The sequence below is a fragment of the Lepisosteus platostomus genome, chromosome 7 (assembly GCF_059453375.1).
Source record: "Lepisosteus platostomus isolate fLepPlt1 chromosome 7, fLepPlt1.hap1, whole genome shotgun sequence".
NCBI classification, from domain to species: domain Eukaryota; kingdom Metazoa; phylum Chordata; class Actinopteri; order Semionotiformes; family Lepisosteidae; genus Lepisosteus; species Lepisosteus platostomus.
In genome coordinates, this window is record NC_142617.1 from 6279969 (window position 1) to 6300789 (window position 20821).

Consider the following 20821-nt stretch of genomic DNA (forward strand, 5'->3'; position numbering starts at 1 on the left):
CTTTTATATGTCATTCTTTAGCATTTTCAGCGTCCCTTTTTTTCTTGAAGTCCCGATATTACTGTAAAGGTCTAAAGATGTGGTACACATCCCAGGATTCCTTTAAGGCCTTTCAATCCCTGTCCTTACAGGTGCGGGTTAGGAGTGTACTCTCCAGGGCACGTCAGTCTTCTCCCATGGCTCCGATTCCGCCGAACTGTAATATGGAACTATATCTCAGGGGGGGATAGCATGAGACTGTGCCACTCGTTTCAGTTGTGAAAACAGTTACACTGGGGGAGGCACTGAAGGGTCTTAGGAGCGATCTTGCAGTGCCTCCTAGTTTCTTATTCATTCAGGTCTGCAGGGCGCTGACACTTAACGAAAACACACGTCAGCGGGGGAAAAAACGAGCTCGCTGTTGCGTGGGGTCTCGTTCACAAAATGTTCAAATGGGATGAGAGGGCGTGGAAGCCGGGACCGAAAGGGGACCAGGATGGAAAGCTGCATTCGCAATTGGCACAATAAAAGTCCTGGGAAGTCTTGTACGCGTGGGGGGCCCGCACATGTCTGAAAGCTTTGTGGAAATGCTCACGTGCTGCATCTGCTGACTGCGTGTTCCAGTCTGCAGGCGACGTGGGAAGGCAGTAGTAATTAGGGTTACGATATGCCCGCAGCACTTGCGGGCCCCCGGCGGTGAAAAGCAGGTGCAGGGACACGCAGCGCAGGAGGTTTGTCCGATCAGGGGGGGCAGTGCTGGCACACAGGGAGAGGTGCTGTTGCTCAGGGAAGGACCTGAGCCCAATGGACAGAGATACCCCAAATTTTATTTTAAGTGTGTCATTTTTATTCTGCAAAATAACAGTGGTTAAAAAGCAATCGGCCCACATGTTCTGCATTGCTGTCTGTCCTTTGTTATCTGTGTTGCCTATCTATGGCATCAAAACACTTAGATGCCCATCATCTTGAGACACACGTTCGGAATAAGGACATCATTGTTTAGAAACTTAATATAAACGTACTTTATGCTATGATATGCTTATGATTTCCAGGGCACACATATACATTACAGACTTTCACCTTTGTGAACGCAAACTGCTGCTTATACGCCTTACCTCTTTTGTAGACTTTATCTAAATCTTTGTGAATGAGGCCTGTGATCTCCAGCAAGCTCCATTGCTATGCCGAAAGGCCGGCTTTTAAAGTCAGCGGAGAAAAAGAAAATGATTTTGGCTGGGCAGCCGTAAGTTGTTTAGGGACATATTGTGAAATTAATAATGATTCAAATATCCAGTTTCTTTGGTAAGATCAGAAACCTTACAGGAGGACAGATGGTTGGCTGGTTCTTGCATAGAGGATACGAGTCCGACCCCTCCCAGTCTCCACAGATCATAAATGTATTTATCAGGAGCCAGAAGGCGAGATGTTCCTGCTGCTGCTCGGGTGCATTTTTAAGTTGAGATTTATTTCGGATTCCTTCGGACACCATATGTGCTCTCAGATCTCTTTGCAGCAGCTTAACATTTCTGAATGATTACCTGTGCTCTCCCAGCGTGCATGTAAGCACTGTATCAGCTGTCCAGAGGGACCTGTACAGATTCTTCACTCGGCCTTGGTGTCATTTTCTCTTGGGTGGAGAATAGTCCTTCATCTCTCTTTGAAATCCAAGCTAGGGGCTTTGCTCTTCTCTTCTGAATTCCCAGTGTGGTTTTGCTGGGAGTTTTCGCTAATAAAAAGCTTAATAGCCAGCGTGTTTGCCTCTTCCCTCAAATGCGGCAGCTGGAATCGTAATAGACACTGAGACTTTTCTGTGCTAAACTGAGATTTGTGGTAGCTTCTTGTTTTAGATTTAGGCATCTTGTGTTTTCACTTGTGGTGCAGTGGTAGGTGCAGGCAGTGTAATGCACAATTATGTTTGCTGCTATTTTTTATTGCGTTTTAAACTAGTTTCCTATTGTTGTTCAAAGCTGGAACAGGTGAGTGTTACAGCCTATAGATAAGACCCGAGTTCAGACTATTATCATTGAATGTTTATGTTTTTTTCTAAAGTTGCAGTAAGGCTTTTTGTAAACAAATTAATCCTTTTGTTCGGTTTTAACACCCCCATACTTCTCTCAAAGCCAAACCTATACATATTTACCTTAAAGAATGATAGATTTGAATGGAATTCGTGTGTAGATGAGATTGTAACCATAGATGCAGAGGAAGTGTATATTTGGTTTTCACCTCAGAATACAAAGACAAAAAATCAGATAGTTTTTAAAGGGTGACTTAATTATTGCACTTTACTGTTTTATTATATTTCATATTTATGTGTTGCACTGTTGCTAAGCAAAAAAAAATAGAGACTCTATAAACAGTAATAATCTGGAGGAAACTTATTATATACAGTAGCACCCTTGGTATCCAATATCTTGTGAATTCAAGCACAGGTTTCAAACTTTATTCTATGTGAATACTGAATGCTTCTCTGACAAACACCATTTCCTTCCTAAGTGATTTTTCTGCTAAGGAGTAGTGGTGATTCAAGCAAGGATACAGCTTAATTATGGTTGGAATGATTATGATTAAAATAATTTGTTTGTACAATCAGTGTTCTCCCTGTATCTGAACAGCAATAGGGTTCTATTACATTGGTGAGATACTGTAGGTGTATGAATAAGTCAGTCAGTGTAGTGTTACAACCAGCACAGTGGAGGAATGATTAGGACTCTAGACTTGTAATTGTAAAAAATTGTAGGTTAATGTCTCAGGTGAGGTACTTCTTTGACTCAGATTGCTTTACTGAAATGCCCAGCTTTTTAAGATGGCGTAGAAGTAACACTATGGATAGATGTGTCAGCCAAGTAAAGTAATTATGGTAATGAAACATTGGAATAAAAGGAACTGTAGTGAAGGATAGGAATTTAACGCTTTGACATTATTCTTTAGATTGAGCCACAGATCATTTTGTTTTAAACATACCGTTAAATGGGTCTCGCACAATTTCATTCCCATAAATAATACCTGCTGTTGTGAAACGAGTGGTTTCCTACAGTAAGTTTTTATCCATCAGAAAAGGTTGAATCATTTTTTGTCATCATTTTTAAAGCCTGTGATGTGAAACGTAGGCCGTAAGAGTGACACAACATGTAGCCTTTAAAGGTTATAAACCTTGTATAAAATAAAGTGATGAGGGAGGATAATGACATGCAAAAGAGTAAGTCAACAGGAACACAAGAAAAGCCACAAACAAGAGGATGCTGTTAGGATGCCCATAGCACTCGTTTGGTTTAGTGAAGATATGAGGTAAAAAAAAAATCCACCCAAGCTGGGGAATTCAGGATGAGATGATGATGATGATAATGATGACGATTTCTTTGTGAAAGAAAGAAAATGGCCGCATGCTTTGGCCAGGAGCTGCACCTCGGTCAGCTCTTTGGTAGCTATGCTAATCGCTATCCCACCAGAGGTAGCTGACATAATGATGCATGGTTCCTTTACTTCACCAGGTAAATCAATTGAGAGTAAATCCTCATGTGCAGTCGTGACCTGCAGCCCCCTTTCTTCCAGCGGTGCAAAAACTGGAGCAATTTGAGTGAGGCACCTTGCTCCAGGGTAGAAGAGCCGGCTCTGGGATTTGAACCCAGGACCCTCCAGGCTGTAGCCCGAACCAGTGCGCCACTCTGCTGCCTGGCGAGGAGAAGAGCTGGAGGGGTTAGTTACAGTACGCAGGCTGCAAGAGGCCTGTGTTCCCCCCGGAATCACTGACTGTGGCTGCAGTTGGTGATAGAAACTCATCTAACAGAAGTTCATCACCTCTCCCTGCCTCAGTTACACTACACCCAGAGGTTTACATTGGGGGTGGACTACACAGCTGGCTTGTATTAAATCCGCTTTGTCTGTGAAAAGAGTGTTTGTTGTCAGTATATTTTTCATCATTTGAAATGTTTGCAGGAAGGATTGCTTTTCTAACTGTATTTAAATAAATTTATTATTCTTGCTCGTAAAAGCCCGCGTTCGGATATGGTTGACTTGCCTTTCTCAAGGGAGCGTATAGTTATGAGGGGGTTTAACTGGAGCTCAGAGACCCTCAGTGAAACAGCTCGTACCAGAACAGAGTTATGGGTTGGGGTTCCTGCTGACCCTTCTCTGCCTTCAAACCTGATACACCCCTGTAAGAGTAAATTACTGCCACAGCGAAAGCAGAGGGGGAAAAGGTTTATTGGGTGTTAGCGAATTTTCTGATCAGTAGATGCTCCTCAGCTGTTCTCCCCAAAAAGACAAAGATCAGAGTAGTCCTGTATGATGTAGGAGATGAGTGCCCAGTGGGTACATCAAACTCGTTTTGCTGTCTCACCTCGTAGGAGAACCCGTTTGGCTCACTGTTCTGGGGTAACCAGCTCAGATCATTGGCAAACTCGCCGAGACTGGTTCCTGGGTTCACCTTGTAGTTCATTGGTGGGTGGGATTGCCAGGGTGCCCTGGGGGTAAATGGGACCAGGTTTGTGGACAGGCAAGCAAGCTCTTATGGGTACATAATGGTTTCCAAGCTACAGCTCATCAAATTATACATTTTTATTTATTTTGTGTTTAAAATGGTTGGTCTTGCCCTTGTCTCACTGACATTGCCTCACAAAAAAAGATAATACATTAAATGTTACCTTAGAAATGGAACATCCAGACCCAGAGAGCCTATTTTTGTTAATCTCATTTTGATATATGATGACTTGTGGCTGTAAGGATTTGCAGCTGGAGTTTATAAGAACCTCACTAGGTTGTAATTCTGAGTGGTAGAACACTTTGCGATGCTGGGTTTGTGAGGAGTGAAGCCTTCTGTCCTTTTAATAGGGCTTCCCTGCAGAGGGAAACTGATTTATTCCTAACCATCTATTTTAATATGCCTTTTGCACAAGCTGGATCATGAAAAATAAATAAGAGGGGTAATTTAAGAGTATCCACACCTTCAGCAAGCTCCCTCAGGTGTTAGTGAAGAGGGAAGCATGTAAAAGTGATCTTTCACCTGACCTCCTTGACAGTATTTATTTATTCTCACAGTCCTAATGTTCCATCTGCTTTACAGAACGAGGCGTTATATACACTAAGCGGTAAATCTCCCAGGATTGCACGGTAGGTCTCTTAATAATAAAATGAAAAAGCAATGTATAAAAATGTCTTAACGGATTGAAAATGAGATTCGTAAGGTGATACTGGACAAATGTCTGAATTCCTTAGCTTCAGTAAATTAGTAAATTTATCATTGTGACACGCTGAAAATAATCACAGTCCTTTTATGGTATACCTGCCCCTCTGAAATCTTTACACAGCCTGTTTTGAGAGAATTCTTAGGTTACTTATACACAACCTGCTTCTAACCTGGCTTTATTGCCAAGTTTTAAGAGGTCATGGATAGTAATAGCTGGGCTACAACTTAGCCTTTGAGGTCTTGCTGTCCACTGGCAAAGGGGGACTGCTGTCTCTCTCCCAGGGTGCCGCACCTCAGTGGTGGATGACATGGGTATTGTCCAATGTGTAAAGCACTGTGGGATCCTTTAGGATGGAGCAGCCATATATAAATGTCCAGACTTTTTTCAAGCCCAGTTTCATTGTTCTCTCAAAGACAGACTAACCCTGCTGCACCTCTGTTAACAGATTTTCCTACCTAAATCTTTTTAATTAGCCTTCAGTACGCGCAGCTCATGCCAGATATGCATTCTTGATTCTTGGGCTTTCAATGTGGTTTAATTTGATTATATTGCCCAACAGTATGTAGCAACTTGTTGTTTTTGCACACAATGTCCTGTTGTATCAAAAGAAGAAAAAAGTGGTGCAAGTAGGATGTGTTTTTGTGTTTGTTTAATGGTTAGTACAGCGCCACCTTTGTAAAACTTGTCAATCGTTCTTCAGGGCATGCATGCATTATTTCTGTATCTTGTTTTGACAAAGGCGTTTACAGTATAGCTAATTAACTTTTGCCATTTTGCAAAAGAATTACAGTGAATTACATGTCCGTTGGTTAAGAAGGTGGCAAAAAGTCCAATGCAATAGTGCCTACAGTATATGTACCTTGGTTTAAAATCTCGGAAGCTTTTTAAAATCAATGGGCTTTGCAACATGTTGCACCCACATTTCAAAATCTGAACTCCAGAATTCCTGATTATAGCAGAATAAAAGATCTAATCCAGATGTGCAATGTTTGATTGAGAACAGGTGAAGGCAGTTAAAATCAAGTGGTGCCTTATAGCAACTTTTATCAGAGGCTGTATTAAAGGCAGGCCATTGTTTGTTTGTCTGCACAAAAATAAAAACTGACATGGCAGTACAGCGCTGAAGCGTCGAAGGCTTCAAGATCCGACACTGTCGCTGCAGTCTGTAAATGAGTCCGGGTGCAAAGAAAGATGTGTAGAATCTAGTACTAAAAAAGGAGACAAAACTGGGGCATTTTACAGGTCTTACAAAATGTGCACGTTGCTTAGCATTTAACGTAAGGAGAGGGGGTCCTGCCCAAAACTGAGATAGGCCCGAAGTTTCCCATGAGACTTCTCAGGAGATCTCCAGACTGGAGATTTAGAATATGTGAAATACACAATACAGGGACGAGGAGGAACTTACACATTCAGTTGAAATATTTTCTTTTGGTGTCCTGTGTTTGCACCTCTCCATGCTGCTATATGGTACTGTACTTACCTCCAGAATTGTGGTGATGGACCTGGGCTTGCTGTGCTTTTCTTCTGTCCTCTGTACTCTCTCACACGCAGCCCCGATAATTCTGAAGTCCAGAGGGATCCCTGGGGCTACACTTATAATTAACTGAAGAAGGGCTTAATTCCATTACACAATACTAGTTTATGTTTTAAAAAATCATTTTTAACCATTAAAATGGCATTGACAATATCCAGTGGCACTTGAAATGACACTTTTTTTCCAGGTTTCCCTGTTTCATAGTTTACAAAAGTTAATGTCTCTAAAGCTTTAACAGAGTTACACTTTGTGTTGCACATCTATGAAACTAATATTGTAAAAATTTGCACTGAGTCATATCAGTGACTGGGAAGACTTCAGATCCACCGACTCAGACACGTCTGCAACCATGATCGTTGGCTGTTTCTGTTTCCAATAAAACTCCCGAAGGTTAAAACAACTATGGATATTTTTAAGGGCCCTAATAAAAATCTTAAGAGGGGAAAAACAAGCAGCAGCACATTGTTTTGAGACATTTTTGTTGTGACTTTATAGACCGTGTCACATGCCTGTGCTGAAAAAATGTCCAATAAAATCAATCTTTTGTGACAGATACTAAATATAGTAGATTTTTGGATACTGACAAATGCAGTTCCCTAATTCATCTTAAAACCTGTGCCGTTAATGTTAATAGGCAAGTTATTTTCTCAAGTGTTCCGTTTTATGGTTTTTTGCCTTTTAAAATTTACTTTAGAGACAGTTACAGTACATGCTTAGTGCTTGAGATGTACTCCCTTTTTGAAACGTTGGGTAAAGCCAGTTTTAATTACGTGAACTTCACTTTGCTTTTGTCTTTCAGTCCACCTTGAAAATATTCATATAGAAATATTATTAGAAGAAATCCAACCCCACAGTTCTTGTCATTGCATTGTTTTCATTTTTACAACAGGTAGAATGATTATGTATTTCCGGTCTAATACTGGCAGGGATTGGCAGAAGGTGTTGCCTACACCTCTTCGTGGGTGCACATCTTCCCATATAAATACATATACATATAAACTGCTGAAGAGCATGCACAAAAAAGCAGTAAACAGCAAGCTAAAGCTGAAAATCCTAAATAATTTTGCAAGGAAACCATCCTTCAGTATCTGTGGTGCTAGAAACTAGCTAGTTATCAGAGCTGATGTTTCAGGAGGACAGAAATGCGATTCTCCAAATCTCTTTCCATTTTGTGGGTTGCGTGCAAGTGCTCCACATCCCTCTCAGTGGCCTAAACCGGCTGAGAACCCACTGGCAGAATCTTGGTGTTTTTTTGTGCAGGCAATCTTTTTTGTCCTGCAGTTCCTCGACGAACCACCAGGTGTAATCACGCCAAGGCCCCAGTCTCACCCCATACAGTACCAGCGCCCCTCGAAGAAATTCAGGGGCAGGAGCAGGTTGTGTTTACGTACTTAAGGTAGTTGAGAGAGTACGTGATTACAAAGAAAATATTTTCTTTTTAACAAGGGATTTGGATTTGAGACTATTTTCCTTCTTTTATAATGCTGTTCTGTACATTAAGTTTAGACGCTTGACATAATAAGGAGTATAAAAACGTCTGGTTGTTGTAATAGCTTGCTCAGACTTTATTGCTGCTGTCCCGGGCTTTTTTTTTAGGGCTGCCTTGGTTCTTTTATGGAGAAGAGAACAATTAAACGGTATCAAGTAATGAAAGGGCTGCAGCAGTGGGATCAGTGCCCGGCCAGTGTTTCAAGCTGTTTGGAGTTTTCCAGATATCATATTTTATTGCGCACCAAGCGAGACTGCGTTGTAAATCACTGACACCGTGAATCGAAAGATGTGTGAATACAGTATGTTGTCATGTTAAAAGCATTTTCTGCAGACTGTATGCATGCAAAAAGCAATTTGTGTGTCTTCATTATTGTGCACCACACATTAATAAACGGCATCCCAGTGTGGTATTGCCACCAGTGCAAGGTGTATATCTCCCAGGCCTAAGGAGAGTCGGCTCGTGTACTGTAGTCTGCTTGGTTTTCGGGCTTGGCAATGTTTTCAATTTTAAAAAGATAAAATGTAACTAATAAAATTAATGTAAAAAAATGCAGAAAACCATAGCTGTAGCTCATGAGAACATAGAGAATAGACCATTTGGCCCATCTTACCCTTTTGGTATTTAGTGGCAAACTGAAACTCTTAACTCCAAATACTGTGAATTCTAACGTTGGTAGGCCGTTAGACACAATCTGCAATCTGTGAACAGTTGTATATCCAACCAGATAATTTAACATAATCCCATTGCATGTATTATATACAGCAACCAAACCGACCCAAAAGATTTTTAATTGTCTCCATTACAATGCAGAACGTAGGCTTGTATTTGCAATGTTAGACAGTGCAATAATGAGCTCTGAGGCATGCAGCATTTATTTAGATTAAGTATCAGTTCATGTATGACAGAATACTCTGGAGGATTGTGCAGAGTTTAGCTATAGCTTGAAGAACCACTTTGTGAGAAAGAGGCTGCTACTTGCAGAGTAAGAGAGTAACTGCTGACTTAAGCCTGTCACTTATTTTAGTAAAGCATTGTACCAGGGAAGTCCAAACCACTCCTGGTTTCTGTGTGTTTTCATTCCACTACCATTCTTATAAACCAAAGTCATCTCTTTCTTGGCTTAACGGGACCAATTTTACAGCTTCTTTAGGTACTGCTACTTTGAAGAGACATGCCAGCCCTTCAGGTCCAAGATTGTATTATATAATAAGCTTATCAAAAGGCATTGGCAGTTTGCAGGAATCTTAACAGTACTACAAATACCCAAAGTTACAAACAGGCCTGAGGCAGTGTTTGTTTATAGCATCACTGAACATCACAGAGTTTGGTGAGGTCGGATCAAATAATGTGTAATCGGAAAGTGTTCAGTTTTCCAGGATGTTCTTCAGACATTCCTTCTATCTTTTCCAACCATGAACTACAATGTTAGTAGATTTAGGTAGTAAGTGCTTAAGATGGTTGTTAGCGTTGGGTTTTCAAAACACATTTTTCATGCTTTTTCCTTGAGAGACTCTATGAAATAGGTAGTAAAAATCATTTTAGTCGATGACCTAACTTAGAAAAAATCAAGTGATTTCAATCAGGTTAATTTAAATCATCTGACCCTGATATACACAGTATGTGAGCAGGAACAAACGTTCTTTATAAAAGCAGGCAGGAGGTCTTCGGTTAAGTATTGCATTTAAGTTTTTATTCCCAAAAACGATATTGCTGGTGTGCATAAATTAAAATATTTTTTTTCTGAACTTCAGCTTCTGCCGTAAATATGTCAGAAGTAATCGCATTAGTGCTCAGATATTGCTACACGTGTTTTTGATGCGGGATATTATTGTAGCATGTAGCCAATGTTCTCATTACATTGTCGCAATACCAGGCGATAAATCAGATAAGTGGATTCTGCTGGAAAGTACAATAGTGTTCCGAGGGATTGAAGGGAAAAGTTTAAGCAGACGCTGATTAGACGGTTCCCCCTTTCTGATAAATATTTAGTGGAAAGGCAAAACACCAGCTCCCCACAGCTGGAAATACAAGTAAGAAATGATAATTAAATACAGAACTTGAATACATGGACTCAGTTCATGGTGTTGCTGAAACTGCTCTGCCTCAGTAAAGGTTTCAATAAATTCTGCATGAGCTCAGAGCAATCCCCTGGCTGAAGAGTGATGTGGGGAGGGGGTGTCTGACTTTAATCCACTTTATCCTGGTTGTGTAACAGATCGTTTCACCACAGCGGCCAGCGCCGGACAAGTGATAATAATGACTTCTTTCCATTCTCGGTCAGACAGCTTCAAGAATGATTCGCAGCTCTATTGGTGTGTAATTATACCTTTAGGGTTACTGGAAGTTTGCGAAAGGAATTCCTGATGTTCCATGATCCAGGATCTCCTCGCTTCACAATGGCCTAACGGGAGTTTGGGAAGTACAGACCCATAAATCATGACAGATATATATGTTAGTTTGTTTTCCCCCCCCCCCTTTGGTATTGCAGGACTTGCATTATTTTAAGTTTATATTAGATTTGCCTGTCGGTCCTGTACTCATCATTTGAAAGATCAACAGACAGCCTCAAGACATCTCCTCCTTCTTTCAGCATCTATTTCGTGGCTGCATGTGCGATGGCTGTTCGGTCAACTTGTTGGCAGCAGCTCTCGTCCCGCAGCATTTTCGATCGAGGTTCAGATACACATACTTCCCGTGAATTCATCTTCTCAGGAAACAGCTGGCCGAGACCCTTGGGTCAGTTATCAGCTAACCCACCGAACGAGTTAGATGGGGCGAATGGCCTCCTGGTTTCTACCCTTTCCTCTGTTCCCTTGACTGGGTCTTTTTGACGTATCTGAGTTCTGCCATGGTTGGTTCAGACGTTTTATCGTGGGGAGGGGGGCGGCGATAAACCCCACGGCAACCCAGACCCAGTGAGAGCCCATCGCAAAAATGAAAACCTGGAAGACGCTTGTGCACACAGCCGTGCGAGAGCGAGCGAGCCGGTTTCTCCGGGGGCTGGATGTGTGTGTGTGTGTGGGCACAGTCCCACTTGGTGGGAGAATTCCACGGCGTGCTGGGCCTGTGCTCTGGTCACTTGGTGATGCGAGACGCTCCCACTCGGCCCCAGCACTCCAAGGTCATGGTATGTGAGTAGTGTCAGCTTGTCTCCACTCACGCGGATTAACGGGGGAGAAGGAGCTGACCCGTAGGGGTCTGTGGAAGTGGCCGCCCTTTCTCCTGTGATCAGGCCGATAAGAGCCTGGGGGGGGGGGGGTGTGGGGGAGAGGAAAAACCCGCTCTCTGTCAAGAGTTCGTTTGCGGCGGGTCAATAAACCGACAGCTGAGATGTCGGCTCGCCCGACAAACCGAGCTCCTCGTCTCTTCACTGTTAAAAACAAAAATGGGGATCCGGAATATTTGATCCTTCTCACGTGCTGGCCCGTTCACGTGGATGAAAGACAGGTGACGCGTGAGGAGAGTTCAGCCTCCGGCCAGTCATCGGCACAAGGTCTTCTGGCCAGTTAAAGACAGCATGAGCAAGCAACTAATGAGAGGGCTACAGCTCACCTTCTTTTGAAATATTAGTTTTTTTTTTTTAAATCCCAGTTTGGCTCCAGTTCCATAAATTCATTACTTCTCTTGCCATGGGAAGGATTCAAAGAAAATACTTACATAAAAAGTTTGGAACTGATGAAGAATAGGGCACATTGCTCATTTCTAAGGGCTTGAGGGATCGGTGTTTAAGGGCGCAAGACAAATGAACACATCAAAAGGTGAAACGTGGTCTTAGTCACAGCAATGAAATGGCTGATTGTGATTTTTTTATTTGGTTTTAACTGTTTAGAATGTGATGTTAAAGCTGATGTTATAAATGCTGCATTTACTGCTGTGCAAATGTCTTATCTTAGACTTTTTGCCTCATTCTTTTCTTCTCACCATATTTCCCTTTTCCTTCTTCTGGAGATGCATTCCAGTGGCATCTTAGATTGAGATTCTAGCCTTTTTGTTCTAAGCCAACAGTTAATCCTGACAGACCCGTGTTCTGTAGCTCAAAAAGTAATTACCCTCTTAAGCTTTAAGGCTGAGTACAGAGGAACAAGATGAGGAACACCTGACAAGGATCGAATAGTTTAATGGGATGGTTATCTATTACAGTACTTCCCGCTGTCTGTTGCAGTATAGCTTACCTGCAGTTTTGTCGTCATAGAATTGTGGAAAATTCTGATACACGTGCATTAAAGATCACTGAGCAACAAACTTGGTTTCTTCTGACACCAGCTAAGCTGTAGCAATAACAGTCAAAGCTGGCACAAAATCAGAAACCGTGAGCGGAGGTTTTGGCTACAATACATCGTTAATGCACGTAACCTATTCATACATTATTGTGTTGGTATAGAGTAACTCCTGATCATGTCTAAGATGCATACAGTACAGCTTATACATGTATTGCAGATAGCTGTACATTCAAAAAAATCCCCCTTGTATTTTTCAGTTTGTTTCTGAGCACTGATATCATCCAGCAGACTCTGTAAAGGCCAGGAGGGCTATAGGGTGAAAACAATCTGCTACAGTCAAAAATCCACAAGCTGCCTGCCGTACCTGCTAATATCCCTGCTTGACCGATGTATTCTTCTGTGTGTTTCCAGGTTTCCCTTATACCCCAGGGGAGAGCGCTTTCAGTTTGAATATGGAGTCTACCTTTTGAACAAAAATATCGCCCAGGTGAGTAGGCGGCATCACTTTAAGCGAAAAGCCTGGAGACCGTACAGTAACGGCACGTCTAGACCTTTTCCCCATCCCCGCTTTGAAGAAAACGTTTCGTCTCGGGAGGCCCTCCACAAAGTGGTGGGGGAAGCGGTAACTCAAGAAATATGTTGAATTGTCCAAGGGCTGAAGCTCGTGGTAGCTGGAGGATTAAGCCGTCATCTTTGGAGCTTGCAGAGTTCATCTGGCAACGCGGAGTCACAGTGGTGTGCTTCACAGTCTCGCGAAGCCACCCCAACACGCCTCTCGGCGTTTGCTGGCTGAACACGTTCCCCTTGGCTGAAGTCTAGCGCGGCCTAGGCAGATGAAAGTGTGGCTTATGTGTTGACCTGTGAGAGTTTTGCTTCTAAATCATTTAGCACCGCATATAACAATTTGCATTCCATCCCTTTTACTTTTAACACGGCAGAAAGAATGAGAAATTATGGCCTCTCTAGTGAATTAGGAAGCAATTAGAAGGAACAGGTGGCTCGGTTCAAATGATCTTACAGGGAGGTTGTGAGCTGATGTGCTGCCACAGCTTGCAAGCAACAAGCTAAAATCGCACTATCTTCCTCCTGTGAAATACCTTAGCAACTGAAACTAAAATAAGGAAAAAAGTACCCGTTTCGCATTTTCTAGAAATGGGACCTGAGGCTAGGACTGGAGGCTGCCTGTGGGAGGTTTTGAAGTTTCTTAAGCATTTTATAAATTAACATTTCTTGAGCTGCAAGGTTATTATTAGCATAGCAGCCTGTAAAAGAAACCAAACTTGAAAGAAGATGGTTTCATGCTTTGAAGCAGAGGAAACATCTTTCATGATAAAAAGAAAAAATGCTAATAAAAAAGACATGAGGCCTTGGAGTTTTTTTTTCCTTCTTCTAAGTAAATAAACCAAATGGCTGGATTGAGGTTTTACAAAGCCCAGCTGTGAGTAAATGTGTCAGGACACTGAACCCTCACTTTATTAGCTCTGAAACACTGGTGTGAAGTGAACCCATGACCTTTTTTTCACTCCGTATTAGCCTTAATTGGTGACTAAAAATGAAATACTAGTTCACGCCAATCTATTAGAGCCCCTCAGACTGGAATGAACATCAGAACTAGAGGGCAAACTAAATTGAAAATTGGTTCATTACCTCTCTCGTGTTTCTGGGGCTCATGGAAGTACAAGGATTTATTTAGAAAGCAAATTTAAGGGGGCGGAGGTGCAGAACATTGTCTTAATTAAGGCAATATCATTGGAATTAGGGTTTTCCATCCATACCTGTTTAAGTGAAACAGGATATTAAAGTCAATCAAGGGTGTTATGGGCCATATGGAGCTGGTCACGGAAGAGTTTGGTGATGTCACTGTCCCTAGATCCATAAGAAACTGGTGCTGGACATTTGCCTTGACTGCTGCAGGCATTGCCCTGTGTTTGGCAGCATTTTTTTTTTGTGTTAAATTAACTTGTTTTGTAGCTTTATTGGTAATGCTTGCTTTGTTCTAAATCGGTTCAGTGTGCACTGTTATCTGGCATTTTTAATAATTGCATGTGCCTGTAAGTACTTAATATAATGTAGAACTTTCAGAAATCATATCAGCATTTCCTTTCCCCATGTTCATTTCCAGTCTGCGTCTTCACATGCAATTGTGTCCACACACGTTTTACAGCAAGCCACACACTCACAGAAACCGAGACTAAGTGCTTAATGATTTTCAGAGTAGCAAAGCTGAGATCTAATAAACCCTACAGATTAAAGTTTGATTGCAGCTCATTGCCCTAGCTTTCACTGTGACTTGAACTCTGTAGAACTGACAGAGAAAACACCATATTCATGCAACTGCCTGAGAATGTGAGGCAGCTGCCATATGGTCTAGATTCAATCCAAAATACACTCTTCAGAGCACCTTTTTAAATTAATGGACTCAATACTTTCAGAATAGAAGGAAGGTTACAATCAGAAGGAGACTGTTTGGCCCACATAGCCTTTTTGACTGCAAATAGACAGTTAATCTTATTGGGACATTTATTAAGAATATCACCTTCAACAAAGTGGCTGGATAGCTTGTTTTGACTCTGCAACAACCCTTTTGTGCAAAAATACAATCTGTACATCATCTTCAGCAGACGAAATGGAAGAAAATGAAAGAGTGTCGCTTAGTGTATCATTTTCTACCATGTTCATTGTAGCCCCATTTGTGTATATGAAACTTTACATGACAAAATGGAAGGTTTTTGGAACGATGAAGTCATAGGACTGTAGAGCAATAGCTAGTGTCTTCATAGGTTCCCAGGAATGTGTGCAACAGGGTGACCTTTGATACACAACATGGAAAAAAAAAACCCCAACATTTGCTGTTCTTTATTTGCCTCATCGGTTTCTCACCTGCATCTGTGAGAGGGGCCGGAACCTGCCCACGATCAGTCTGAATGGCCAGATAACATCTGTGTCTTGTGTCTTTCTTTCCTTCATGTGGTACTTTAAAAGGTGACTGGACTCCAAGGACCATACCACACAGAAACAGAAATAAAAATAAAGCAATAAAGGTTTGAAAATTATAATGTGTCTATAAGGAGAAAAAAAACATCACAGTGTTTTTGGCCTAGTGAATATAGTTTGCAGATGCTTTCCTATAAGATTTCACATCTGTTACAGTTTCAGAATGGAAGTACATTTATTGTGTGATGTGAAGTGTGTATCACTTACTTTTATATGGTTTTGCTATTAGATATGTAGTCCGGCATGAGTATACTCACATCCAGGATAAAGTCACTTCAGGTATTGCACCACTTATAACACCCAGACCATAACACATACTGTACATTAGCAAACTTTTGCTGTGCACTTCGGATCGTGTAGAATGGACTCCCAGAATCTGTTTTATGACCACCAGGGGGTCCGCGTCTTTCATAGCTGTAGAAAGACTGTGAGAGTATTCTGCTGTGTTGGAGACAAACCCGCCTTGAAAGAGCCCAGCAGGTAAACTGACTCACCTGACAGCTCGGCACGATTGTCTGCAGAAGGACAAATCAGACAAGACAATGCATTGTGTTACTAGCATCCCCCAGTGGCACAATCTGGAAATCTGTGAAACGTTTTCAGTTTGGACCTTTGTGCATGCACACTTCATTCCACAAACATATGTGCTATGATTTGGGAGTTATAAGCAACGGTATGCATTAAGTAACTTTGTAGTTGCCCTGTATATGACTTTCTTTATTAGTTGTAATTGGGGGCCGGAAACCCAACAGTTCAACCTCTTATTCTGTAAGCAACAGTTTTTCCTTTTATAAATTTGCAGTATGGTTCTTGTTAACTCTTTGGGGTTTATTAGGAAGTAGCAGCTTTACTGACCCTAAGTATTAGAAAATTGAGCTTAGTTTTCTACTAAATATAATTTACTGTGAGGCTGTTTCTAAAGGGCTGGTTATTATTATTTTGTTTTGAGTGGTGTTATTTGCACCCGAATTAGTCTGCCGTACATAGGAATTCTTGTGCCCTGCCGTTGAAACAAACCAGATATCTGGTTTCACAGCAGTTTCTGTCTTAAATGTAAAAGATTAAACATACATATTTTATAAAATTGCCCCATGTGCTCTGTTTGAAATTGATACAGGGCAGCTGGTTAAAGAACAGCACCAGGAGGGGCTCTTTGAAGTTCTGGCCTCTGAATATGTTGTTTTTATTTATACCTCGTGTCAAAGGTAACTGGACACTGCGCAGAGTCAGGTGTTATCAGTTCCTCTTTCTGTTTTCATGTCTTTGGTGTACAGAGAAAAACGCAAAAGCAGCGCACTTCATCACATTTGTCTGCAAGATGATAAAACCCTTTATTGTAGCCCGCCTTTACGGACTCGCTTTGTTGTATCTGTGAGGTACAAATCTCCATTTGCATCCTAGGTTCAATCCAGTGGTGACTTCTCATCTATGCAGCCTGTAATTTAATATGCACTTATATATTACAGGCACAAGCTCACAGATTGTGTGGCAGTTAACACAAAGGCATATGCAAGTTAAAAAATAAACAGGCACACCACACATTTGCAGCAAAAAGGCAGCAAAGAAATGACACAGTGTGTGCTTGGAGTGTTTCCTGATCGAGCAGCAGACGTATTGCCAGTAGTGTATTTTATTGTGCTTGTTTCCTTTTTAAGTACAGTATTGCATTGTTTCTTGTTAGTTTTCCATTGACGTTAACATTATTAAATTACCTTTCCGGATGCTGGCAGCGCTGCCTAGTATTAATATAAAGCCTTGGTTTCTTAGGGGGGCTGGATACAGTTCCACCAAGCCCATGCCAGAGATCTGTTCAGGTGGCAGCGTGAGCTGACCCATCAGAAAGGCCCCGAAGCCATAGATGCTGTGAGCGAAGTGGCGGGGCTTGTAGTTTACACAGACAAATTACCCACGTGAGGGAAACTGGCTCTTAACAAATGCAATTGCATGGACCTGTGCCACGCGCATTTTTCATCCGCAAAGGCTGTGTGAAACAGGCATGTGGGGCTAATTACACCGATGCAGTTTGTGTTGCGTATCTGAAGCCTTGGGTATTGACCAGGCCTTTACAGTGTTACTCTGTGTCCCTTCGCGGGGAAGCACCAGGAAAGAAAGCATTAGATACGCTTGATATGTCTTCCTGTTAACAAATACATGTTTAGCTTGTGGGCAGCAACACAGAGTAAAAGGGCACTTCTGTAATGGCCAAGATTATTCCTCTGAATATGAGAAGTGAAATTTTACAGGATATCTTAAGTTCTGTCCGCTGTACAATATCGAATGGCACCAGGAGCTACAGATCTCATATGGCCTTTACAGATTCAGCGCTTGTGTGACAACAGAGAAGTCATGTTGAACAGGTGATTTGAATAACCTCTTAAAAAATAAGCAAAGGTTTGCTTGTTTCGTGTTTATAACGGCTGAGCTTCACTGATCAGACGGACCAGCTGAGCACCTTCCCTCTGAGTCCTGTTGCTGGGAAATCGTGCGTTGCTTGGCTTTTCACACAGAGGTGCTCACTAGTGAAGGGATATGGATGATAACTGTTCCCTGTGCTATAGCCACACACTAGTGTAGGCACAGGGCTTCTGAAGTCTTAAAAAGAACACAGACCCCCCCCTCCCCCCTTACTGCAGGCAAGAGGCAAACAGTTCGGCTGCGGACATTGGAACTGGTGTGCGTGCAGTAGAAAAGCTGTTCTGGTAGACATCTCTCGAAGGGCATCATGGCGGCATTAGGAAACCCAAAACAAAACCCAGTCGAGTTGTTTGGTGCCGCAGTTTCAATCCACTCGAAGCGCGATTCGGTCTGCTTATGATCCAAAAAGGCCCCGCCAGTGGAAACGAAGCCAATCAGCTGGCAAGACAGAGGATGTTTTTGGCGCTGGAAGGATGCCTCACTGCCATTATCTCCTGCGACTGTATTTTATGGAAACCATATGAAGCCGGCACGACACAGGAGCATGTGAAAAAGAACAGCCTGGAACTCTGGTATCTTAATTTCCTTGGAAGTTAGGGCTATTAATTTGGTGTATTGGGGTATATCAGGAGTGTTCTAATGCTCGTGAAAGTTATCTCCAGCTATTACCTTATTTCCTTTTCTGTTTTTCTGCAGCCTTCTTCAGGATTACAGTGGCTCTTTGTGACTTTGAAATACTTGTACCTTATTAATGAAACAATGTCACATGTTTCATATATGTATGTGCTTTTTAATGTTTCCTAGAGTTTTTGTATGTTTACCTGTATATAAATGTGTAAAACACACTTAGCTAAAGCAGACACTTTTTTTCAATTTAAAGTAAGGTTTCAAAATTTTAGATTAATAAAATCCGATCTGAGTCGGGTTGAGTCGGGGAATGCAGCCTTTCATGATTCAGAACTCTTCGAAAGTGCTGCATTCAGCAAAAGTGTAGAGCTTTTCCCTGCTTGTCGCTGTTGGTTTTATTATGTTTTAAGCTAGACGGGTAAATAAGAAGGGGAAAAATAATACTCCCTTTTGCGATTATTCACGTGCGACGCTCAGAAGGATAGACTATTTAGAAGGCGCTATTCTAGTGCCCGACCTGCGATGCCGAGGGTATTTGCGGTTTGTGAGCCAACCTGACTCGTCCCAGAAACCCTCACCCACACCGAGCGTCTGTGTGTGCTTGTTCATCCACACAACCAGGCTCTTATTCTTACAGCCGCCCTGTAACACCTCATCTCAACAAACAACCTCTGTGTCTCCTAAAAAAGCCAGTCTACGGGTTATTTATCCACCTCTTTTGTAGCTATCAGGAGCAGGAATTGAACTTTTTGTTAACCCTTTGGTGCCATTTTCTTTTCCAAAGCACTTTTTTTCCTCCTGCCACCCTTGAAGCAAACAAGAAACATCAGTTTCCATTTTAAAGGTTTTTATTTGATAACTATATCACTTTTGTTTCTTGAACGGAGGCAGGAAGTTACGCTGGTACTGGACATATGTGTCTGCTTTTTGTCCACCCTACTGGAGCTCCACAGAGCTCAAGGCAGTGGCCTCTTATGGTCAGATTAGGACCCACTGGCCATTAAACCCCCCACACTACTTGACTCTTATTATATTTAAACGGGGTTCACTTCTTCTGCCTCTGTGGAAATGTGTTTTATATTTCAGTGCCATTAGGATGCCACTTTAGGAAAAGAATTTTCGACATACCGATGTGAAAAAAGAGAATCAGTCAGCTTAAAGAACATAAAAAAGGTTAGAAACGAGTGGAGGCCTTTCAGCTCATCTAGCCTGATTGGTAGTTAGCAGCCAATTGACTCGAGAATCTTATCCAGCTGTTTCTTGAAAGAATCCAGGGTATCTGCGTCAACAAGGCTGGGGAGCTTTTATCATATTCCAGAAAACCGATGATAAACAAAGCACAATTTATCAGAATGTGAGCATAAGCTATTTTTTACGTTGGCTCCCGCACGGCTGGACCAGGAAGGGAGACTGCCCAAGCGCAGGTTGAGCTCTGGTCCCGATCCAGGCGTCGCGGGGTCGATCCCGGGAACGTGCCAGTCGGCCTCTGGCGACACCGCACCCCCCTCCCAGCCTCGCCCTGCTGCGGGGGAGAGAGACGCAGCGCTGTCCCTCCCGCGTGGTAAGAGGGCAAGAGTCTGGAAGGGGGTTTGGTTGGAGGAGTCGGGCGCAGGCAAGCATCGTAGCACTAAGCCGGGAAATGTAAAACACAAAACAGGCGATTCCAAATTGGGTGGATATATAAAAAACTGGCGACTCCTGATAATAAAAATGTTCAGCAGCCTGTATGTTAAATAAGCTGGTGGAAAGTGATAGGTAGCATACAACATCTTAAAATAATATGCAGGGGATTACAGCTGTGTTGGGGCTGCGTACTCCACGATGATTTATTAATTGTGAAGTTCGTACCGAGCTTCCTGGAGGCAAGACCTGATTCTTCATTGTTGTAAACGCCTGCATTTTACCCACGCTTTATTCCAGGCAGCTAATTTATTAGGTAATATTGATGTTTTTTGTGACCCCAAGGAATATTGAAGAGAGCGTCCTTTGAAAGTGAAGCAGGGGGTGCTGATGTAGGAAAGTCAAAAGGTTTAAGATGTCCCTAATAATACCTTTCCAAGAATCAGTGGCAGAACAGCAACCATTTTCTTCACTAATGTAGCTTCAGTGCTTCATAAAAATTTAAAGGCAGGAGTCAAGCCCCTCCCTGATTAGAATCTGCAGAAATATGTTGTTTATATTTGCTTTACATAACAACCCACTACTCCAGACTACAGAAGTACACAGAAAGAGAAAGAGATGTCATAGTAAAGCATACAATTTTTAAACACACATGGTAGCCTTATATTATCATTTTGTTAATACTGCCAGCTCGGGAGCGTTTGACAACAAAAAGTAGAAGATGAAATGCTCCTTATTTTTCTTTAACACTTAT

General features: G+C 42.1%; 1 protein-coding gene across 3 annotated transcripts in view; it reads left to right on the top strand.

Annotated features, from left to right (window-relative positions):
- uvrag (UV radiation resistance associated gene) overlaps positions 1-20821 on the top strand; it is a 91391-nt gene that overhangs the window by 44651 nt on the left and 25919 nt on the right. For all 3 annotated transcript variants that reach the window (XM_088638874.1, XM_088638873.1, XM_088638871.1), the window contains exon 13: positions 12823-12898. In XM_088638874.1, the coding sequence (XP_088495000.1) occupies positions 12823-12898 (76 nt within the window). The remainder of the gene's footprint in view (positions 1-12822; positions 12899-20821) is intronic.